Genomic DNA, 9354 nt, shown 5'->3' with positions numbered 1-9354 from the left:
TATTTCCCCTGGAGATTTTTCAGTAGATATAAATTGAATATGAATCACCCTTCGCTATTTCATAGTATGCTACTATAGGGGCTACTAGTAATCCTTCCTTAAATTCAAGAATTCAAATCATTAACCTCCATGCACAGTCAGTCAATGAAATAAGAAACTTGTTAATAAAAAAACCTATTAATTGAAATAACTGCTGAATAATAGCCCTAGTGTTAAAAAGAGAATTATCTATGTGTTCTTATTTGCCCATTTATGTACTTGGGTTTTGAATGAACATTTTCAGAGCAGATTGGTATGCCATTCAACCTATAATCAAAAGTCTTAAAACATTGATTACAAGCCCCCCATTGTGTCATCTCTCATCCCACCATCCCTCTGTGCTTCTTGTTTCCATTCTTCCCTTTACATACTCTCTTACTACCTTCTGAGGTTTATCTTTGTTCAGATGCTGCCCTTGTGATCCTGTGTGTTGACTTCTCATTGTTCACCTTATTGTTGTTGTCCCTAATATATGCTGTGTAGTCGAACATGACTCAGTGATACTGTAAAATTCAGATCTGAACCCTGTCCTATCCTGTGCCAGCCTCATCATCTCTGACACATTTGAGCCAATTGCTACAATTACTGTGTCAGTGCATTTCATTGAAAGTTCTTCCTCTCATTCACCTCTGCAAACATGATGTCCCCACCAAGGATTAGCCTCTCCTATAAACATGCCCAAAGTATGTAAGATGAAGCTTTGTCACCTTTGCCTCTGAGGAGCACTCTGGCTGCACTTTCTCCATGACATACCTGTTTTTCTTTTGGAAGCCTATGGGATATGCAGGACTATTCTCCAGCACCAGAGCTCAAAGGCATCAATTCTTCTTCTGTTCACCTTATAGATCTGTCTATTGTTTGGCATCAAGTTGTTCCACAGGGAATTTGTTGCAGGTGCAAAGGCCAGCTAAGGGCAATAGCTAAGGGATTTTACCAGTCTCCACCAGCCTGTAAGCCTGGCCACTGTTGTAATTTTGAGCTCTGTTCAGCATTCATCTTCCATTCTATTCAGCCTCCTCTGTGAGCCCTTTAGCACATAGCAGTGGCAGCTGGACACCATGTAGTTCTTCTAGGCTTATTCATGAAGTAGAGAATCGGCATGGTCTAGTGGGGCTGTGGAAAACTGTGTTTAATAAAAATCACGTGGAGAACAGCCTCAGTATTTAAAGAAGATGGAAGTCATCATAGAAAAGCAGATGTGTTTTGGGTGTGTGCACCCTGTGAGCAGGACTGGAGTCCCCAGTAAACAAATGAAGCGTATCTCTGTCCCTGTCATTAGAACTGTGGAAAGGCTTTGATAAACTGTAAGAAAATGTTGGGGAGGGAGGGGAAGAGATGGCAGCCATGCCTACAAACAGAATGTTGGGATGATGAAAAAGTGTGAAATTATTCCCTATAGATTAGTGAAAAAGCAGTTAGAGGTAACCTCCTGCTTACCTTGCCTGGCAGGTAATTCAGCTCTGCTTAGAGAGTTGTATTATAAACACAGTGAGAAAAGTATGGATTTTGCCCCAGTCCTGTGGTGGGCACCCAGGCCCAATGCTCAGGCCTGGGGTGTCTATCCTAGGAGGAGTTGGTGTAGCCAAATGGAAGGGCATAGCACCCCTTCAGCCAGCATACAGGGAGGGCTCTGACACTCCAGCTCTGTTTCCTTTACAGTCGGGGGAGACAGCCCTCCATGTGGCAGCTCGCTATGGGCACGCAGATGTCGTTCAGCTGCTATGCAGTTTTGGCTCCAATCCCAACTTCCAGGACAAGGTTGGTCACATTAGTTACTGTCCCTTCCTCAGCATTCTACATGGATGTGCAAGCAGCCAGGTGATGCAGTGAGGTTTTCTGTCCTACATTACACAGGGTAGGTACTCAGAGAACCACTGCCTAATTTGTAAGGGATGAGCAATCTCCTCCCATGCCATTACTGCCTCTGAAACCTGCTGGAGGGTCAGCTGTGGGTTGGTTCTGACTCAGTGGTACACAAAAATAACAACCACAATGGTTCAAGGAACTTTTCTAAGCAATTAATGTTTTTCATTTATACACCTGGAAAAAATCTATGAGGTAGACTACTATCATTATACTTCTCAGTCTGCAGATGAGAAAACTGAGACAGTGAGAGTAGGTTAATTTGCCCAGCTTATAAACGGGGCTATGGCTCATTCTTTGGTTCCCGGTTTATGTCATGACCAATGCACTATGATAGCCTTTCATAGACACAGCTAATGATTTTGATCATGAAAAATGGAGGCATTTGAGAACTCCCAGTCAGCTGTTTCCTGTTTAGCTTCATTACTTCCTTGCCAGGCTAAAAATACTTCTCTGTGGCTCATCTTTATCAAAGTCCTTTCCCACTATTACTAGTTTTAGATTTGATAAGAAAGATACTGTCAACTTGCCCAGTTGTGGCCCTGCTGCTCAGATACTGATCCTCCCTCCAGTTGGTCCCTCGAGGCTATTTTCCAGGTATTTATTGAGTGTGCCCCTGCTGCAGTGGTCTCATTCTGCCTCTCCCACAGTAACTTTGTCATCTGCAGATGTCACTCAGTCACTGTGGCCCACACCATTGTGCCTTGTCTCCTCTGCCAGGAGGAAGAGACCCCACTGCACTGTGCTGCCTGGCACGGCTACTACGCTGCTGCCAGAGCCCTCTGTGAAGCGGGCTGTAACGTAAACATCAGGAACCGGGAGGGAGAGACACCGTTGCTCACAGCTTCAGCCCGTGGCTTCCATGACATCGTGGAGTGTCTGTCAGAGTACGGCGCTGACCTCGATGCCTCCGACAAGGTGCCTGTGGAGTGGGGGAATGTGCCACTGATCCAGTTATGTGCCAGTGGAGGGACCGTAAGACTATCCGTTAACTGAGATGGGGCATTGGGATACAGCAGGTTGTCATGCTGCAGAGCCTGTCTATGACCATTCCTACATGTAACATATATAGAAGTCAGCCCAGTGACTTAGGGTTTCTTGTCACTTTTGCCTTGTTAGCTGAGGAGGATACACTGATGAGCACTAAACCCAAGAAGACCTCATTTAGAACTAGAATTGACAATGGGCTATTACTTCCCCCCGCCCCCATCTCTCTTATTGCCAGTGATTTTGAGCATTTTTTTATAAGTATAAATATTATTTTGTTGTGATTTTAATGAAAGTTTACAGAAAACATAGGTCTCCATTACTCTTTTACATATGTGGTTTACTTACTACCCTTACCTGCTGTTTTTTAGGAAGATAATAAACAACTATTATTTGCCTAAGAGTCTCATTTCTAGACCATATATTCTCATCTTTAAGCAAAGTCAACATTATCTGTTTTTATTGTGCATTATATTTAAAAAGAGGCTCTGATGCGGTTGTGCATAGTTGAGATATGAGGCACTGCAAGACAACTGTTACCTGTGGAATAGTTTCTTAGCAAAAAGCCTGTTACCTCTAGGATATTTTCTTAGCAAAGACCTAGTGGTTGTTAACTAGGTGTGATTTTGCCCATAGGCAACATACTGCAGTGTCTGCAGTCATTTATGGCTGTCAGAGCCGGAGATAGAAAGACAAGGGCTGCTTTGGACAAGCAGGCAGAGAGCTAAGTGTACTATGAAACATCCCATGATGCACAAAAAAGAATTCTCTGTGTCAAAATATCACTGCTATTGAGACTGAAAAAAACTGAGTGCAAATTAGAGAAACCCTCTCCCCAACTGCTTAAAACTCAACTTTTCTCACCAGAGACTCTAAACTTGGTGGGTTGAGCCTCAGGGCCAGGCTGATGTGATGGATCTAGACACACATATCAAGAGGGTCGTGGGGGATACTACACAGAATCTGTTGGTTACTTCTGTTATGAGGAAATGTCTTTCATCTGCTCCGTTCTGTTAAATACTTGTCTGTCAAATATTGTTCTAAAGCTGAGCATCCACATTAAGACAAACTAGGGGGAAAAGGATCTACTTCCAAAATAACAGGCTTTCAAAAACCCTATGTACATTAGAGCACACTTAGAGTAAACTAACAGTTATGGTGCCTAGAGCTGAGTCCTCGAATTTGGAAACACAAAGGAGGAGGAACAGTTGTAAGCAGACACTAGTGATTGGTACGTAGAATGTAAGAAGCATGAATGTAGGAAAAATGGACATTATTTCTTTTTAATTATTATTAAATTTTATTAGTTTTAGTGAACATTTACAGAGATTTTGGGTTTTCATTCATCCATTGTTGCACTATTTTCTCTACCCTCCTCCCCAGTTCGTTCTTCTTCCCCCCCCCCATGTCTGTTTTGATTGTCCAGTTGCCACAGTGCTTGTCGAAGCCAGTTCTGATTAATCTCCTCTGTCAGTGTGTCCTTCGCCATTCCCTATCTCTCCTCCCTGAGAGAGACTTCACCCTGATTCATAAGGAAAAGGGGATAGTGTATTCTCTTAGCTACTTCCTGCTGAAAAGGGACGCTGTAGGTTTCAGGGTGAAGATCTTCTCTCACTACTCCAAAGGGCCCCTTTGGCAGTAGGAAACACATAGACTATTATGGAGATTGATTTTGGAATTTAGAATCACTGTTATCATCTGTGCTTAGCCATACATGTTCATATCCTTGAAGATGTAAAAAATGGACATTATTAAGAAAGAAATGGAACGCATGATACCTTGATATACTAGGTATTGGCAGAATGAGATGGATTGACATGGGACATTTTGAATCAGTCATTCCATCTACTATGCTAAAGATGAAAAGGTGAAGAAAAATGGGGTCACTACCATAGTGAAAAAGTTCATTTCTAGATCCATCTTGAAATAGAATGTTATGAGTCACAGGGTAATATCCATATGCATACAAAGAAGTACAGTGAATACTGTTGTTGTTTGTTGTTGTTAAGTGTTGTAGAGTCGAGTATGACTTAATAACAACCCTGTGAACATCAGATCTGAACCAAATCCTGTCCTGCACCATTCTCACACTTCCTGAAATCCAAGAGCCCACTGGAGCAGTCACCTTGTCAATCTACCTCTAGTTGAGGGTTTTCCTCTCCTTCACTGACCCTACACCCCTTCCAACATTATGTCCCTTTCCAAAAAAATAGCACCTCCTGACAATATGTCCAAAGTATGTGAGGCAAAGCCTCATTATTCTTGCCTACAAAAGGCACTCCGGCTGCAACCTCTCCAAGACATATATCTTCATTCTCTTGGGCGTCCATGGGATATTCAGTGCTCTTTTCCAACACCACAGCTCAAAGGTGTCAATTCTTTTTCTGTCATCCTTATTCTTTGTCCAGGTCTCAGATACATAGCTAGGAATCAGAAAGACTGTGGCCTGAATCAGATGCACCTTAGACCTAAAACCGACATCACAACTTTTCATTAATTTGGAAAGGTCCCTAACTCCAGATTTTCCCAGTACAGTGCATCTCCTTATTTCCTGATTGCTTGTACCAAGGGTGGATCCAAGCAAGATGAAGCTTGTTGACAGTTTCAATCTTTTCTCCATCCATTATGACACTGCCTATTGGTCCAGTGGTAAGAGTCTTTGTTTTCTTGATACTGAGACACAATCCATACTGGACTGTATTCCTTGATCTTCTGCAACAAGCGCTTCAAGTCCTCCTCACTTTCAGCAAGCAAGGTTGTGTCATCTGCATAATGATGAGTCTCCCTCCAATCCTGATGCCACATTCCTCTTCATAAAGTCCAGTTTCTCAGATAATTTTCTCAGCATATAGATTGAACAGGAATGGAGATAAACTATAATCTTGATGCACTCCCTTCCCAATTTCAAACCATGCAATTCCATTCACACAACAGCCTCCTGATCCAGGTATAGATTCCTCATGAGCCCAGTCAAGTGCTCTGGGATTCTCATTCTTCTCAAAGTCAGCTCAACTTGTCTTGATCCACGCAGTCAAATGCCTTTTTATAGTCAATAAAGCACAAATAGATATTCCTTATTTTCAGGCAGGATCCATATGACCTCTTCTGAGTCCCGCTTGAACTTCTGGCAGTTCCCTATCTATGTATTGTTCCTGATGGTTTTAAATGACCTCCAGCAGTATGTTGCTTGCATATGTTATCAATGATATTACTCAGTAATTTCCACATTCAGTTGGATCACTCTTCTTGGGAATGGGAACAATTATGGACCTCTTCCATTGGCCAGAAAGCCATCCTCCAAATTTCTTGGCATAGATTGGTGAGTTGCATCCAAGGCTGCATCTGTTTAATTGAAATGTGTCAGTCGGTATCCCATTGATTCCTGGGACCTTCTTTTTTTGCCAGTGTCTTCAATGCCGTTTCCACTTCCACTTTCATTACCATTGGCTCCTGTTCGTATGGTAATTCCTGAAATTTTTCAGTGCCAATCAATTCTTTCCAGTATAGTGACTCCATGTATTCCCTCCATCTTCTTTTGATGCTTTCTGGGTCATTCAATATATTGCCCATAGCATCTTTCAATATTGCACCACTAGGCTTAAATTTGTTTTTCAGTTTTTTCAGCTTATGAAATAGAGTGAGTTCATTCTTCCCTTTTTATTCTCCAATTCCAGCTCTGTACACATTCCATTATAATACTTTGCTTTGTCCTCTTGAGCTGCCCTTTGAAATCGTCTATTCAGCTCTTTCACTTTGACAGGTTTTCCTTTAAATTTGGCTTCTCAGTACTCTAGTGCAATATTTAATCTCTTCTGACATCCATTTTGATTTGTTCTTTCCCCTCTGTTTTTGTAACGATCTTTTGCTTTCGTCATGGATGATATCCTTGATATCATCTCACACTTATCTGGTCTTCTATCATTGGTTCAGTGCCTCAAACCTGTTTTTAAGATGATTATGAAATTCAGATGAAATTGATTCAAGATTGTATCTTTGTTCCTGTGGACTTATCTTCATTTTCTTTGGCCTCAATTTGAACTAGCATATGAGTAATTGATGGTCTGAGCCGTAGTCTGCCCTTGGAGAAGAGTATTGAACATACTACGGACCACCAGGAGAACAAATAGATCTGTCTTAGAGATGGTTCAACCAAGTTCTTACAGGCAAGGCTTTTGAAGCTCTGTCTCACATACCTTAGTCTCACATGTTGCCAGGAGGGACCAGTCCTTGGAAAAGGACATCATTTTTGGAAGGTTGGAGGGACAGCACAGGAGAGGAAGACCCCAGATGAGATGTATTGACATGGTAACTAGGGCAATGGATTTAGATGTATTAGAGTCAGAGAGACTGGCTCAGGTTAGGGCAGGGTTCAGAACTATTATACATAGGGTTGCTATAAGTCACGGGCTACTTGACATAAAACAACAACAACAAACTTGTTATAGTTGCATCTCCTAATTACAACAACCCTTGAATAAACATTTCACATTGCTTTCTCAATTTTTCTTGATACAAGAAAAAATAGTAGTCTTTCTATATAGGAAGTCAGTAAAAATTACAGAACAAATAATTTTAAAGATTTTTTTTCCAAGTATTTTTCAAATACTTTGGTAAAACACAATTTTTTTAGAAAAACCCAACAGACAAGACATTGCCATTAAGTCGTTTCCAACTAATAATGACTATAAAGAATTATTTAAATTGTGTGCTTTCAGGAGACTTAGCTTCTTTCTGTCTGAGTGTGCTGTACAGATCCAAACTAAACTTGTTGGCCAGTAATTGGTGGTGACAGCTGCTGTCTAGTCAGCTTGCAGCTCATGATGAACCTTTGCACAAGAGAGCACCCAGTCTTGCATCTCTGACTGTGGTGATGCAGATCATTGTCAGGGGGCCTTTTTCAGAAATATATTTCCATGCCCTCCTTCCAGCTCATCTTTATCTAGAAGCTCTGCTGAAATCTGTTTAGCATTACCACTCTGTTCATGTCTCTATCGATAGACCTCACTCAGGGGACATGGGCCGAGGATGAATTCCAGTCTTCTAAGAAAGTTTAGAGTGCTAATTAGAGTCACTAATGCCCCAAATGGTCAGCTAGGGCTGATTATTCTGAATGAGGTGTATGAATCTCACCGTCCCCTCCCCAGGGCCAAATTTGAGATTTTAACCTTTCTTTAAGCTTTGCAGTACTCATGCCCTTGACATCTGTTCCTCATCAAGTGAAGGTACGAGTGGTGGCTAGACCAGGCCCACTCGCCTAATTGAAATCCACTCATAGTCCCCACTACTTGTTTCAGGATGGACACATTGCTCTTCATCTTGCGGTCCGGCGATGTCAGATGGAGGTCATCAAGACGTTGCTCGGCCAAGGGTGTTTGGTTGACTTCCAAGACAGACACGGCAACACCCCCCTGCACGTGGCCTGCAAGGATGGCAGTGTGCCCATTGTGATGGCCCTCTGTGAGGCAAACTGCAGTTTAGACATCTCAAACAAGGTAAGCATGGAGGAGGAGACATCTGCACATCATGGGTGTAGGCTGCATTTGCATTTGCATTCCTTCCCTGTGAAAGTATCACTTACGTCGACATTTTCTAAAAATAAAAATAAATTCAAAAATTTTAAAAAAATTTTAAAAATTAAAAATTTATATTTTATATTAGATTTTAGAAGAGGCATTAAGTTCTAGTCTGCCAGCTGCTCTGCAGGAGGAAGTAAGACAATCTCCTCCTGTAAACTTTACAGCCTCTGAAAACCCAGTGGAGGGTCAGCTGTTAGTCAGTTGGATGAGAAAGCACACAGTAACAGCACCAGCCATTTTATGTGATATTCTACCTGTGACCTAAAAAATTGTGTAAAGAAACAAAAAATTACCACATTAGCTAGCATTTTCCACGTGGTTTGGTGGTAAAATCCATCTGTTTACCTCTGTGAATATCTTATATGGGAAGGAGGGGGTACATCTTGTGAAATTACTGTTTAATTAAGATTCCTCAAGCCAAATTTCTCCTCTTACCTTTCTGCTGTGAGAGTTTTATGGTTATTAAATCCTAACACCCACTTTTTTTGCTGAATATATTTGATAGACAAAGAACATGTGATAATTTGGTGAATAATAAGCTAAACCAGCAGCTGTAAAGTTGCCTCTGGTTCATGGTGATAGTGTGTCACATTCTCTTAGACATAAGCTTTTTGAACCTGGTTTTCTAATTCTGCTAGAAATAATTGGTTTGGTTGAGCTGCAACTTGTCCTGTTGCCAACTCAGGCTACTATGGTCAGTCTACTGTGTAAATAGGGTACATAAACCACTCAGTAGTATCAAGTGACTAGTTGGCCACTCACTATGTAGATTAAGTAACTGTAGCCTCTAGAGGGGACAGATCAGTTCATGATTTGCTAAGGACAACAGAGAGAGTGCACAAACAAGTGGTGGGAACCAGAAGACCAGCATAGGAGGGCTGTGTCTGCA

The 9354-nt window shown here is 41.6% G+C and overlaps 1 protein-coding gene across 2 annotated transcripts in view; it reads left to right on the top strand.

Moving 5' to 3' along the window:
- The window catches only part of DAPK1 (death-associated protein kinase 1), a 265295-nt gene that overhangs the window by 182210 nt on the left and 73731 nt on the right, over positions 1-9354 (top strand). For both annotated transcript variants that reach the window (XM_006898874.1, XM_006898873.1), the window contains exons 14-16: positions 1699-1797; positions 2623-2820; positions 8184-8381. In XM_006898874.1, the coding sequence (XP_006898936.1) occupies positions 1699-1797; positions 2623-2820; positions 8184-8381 (495 nt within the window). The remainder of the gene's footprint in view (positions 1-1698; positions 1798-2622; positions 2821-8183; positions 8382-9354) is intronic.

The sequence above is a fragment of the Elephantulus edwardii genome, unplaced genomic scaffold, assembly GCF_000299155.1.
Source record: "Elephantulus edwardii isolate Elephantulus edwardi_28Jun2011 unplaced genomic scaffold, EleEdw1.0 scaffold00238, whole genome shotgun sequence".
Lineage (NCBI taxonomy): Eukaryota > Metazoa > Chordata > Mammalia > Macroscelidea > Macroscelididae > Elephantulus > Elephantulus edwardii.
Note: the sequence above shows the minus strand (reverse complement) of the source record. Positions and strands in the feature narration are given on the sequence as shown.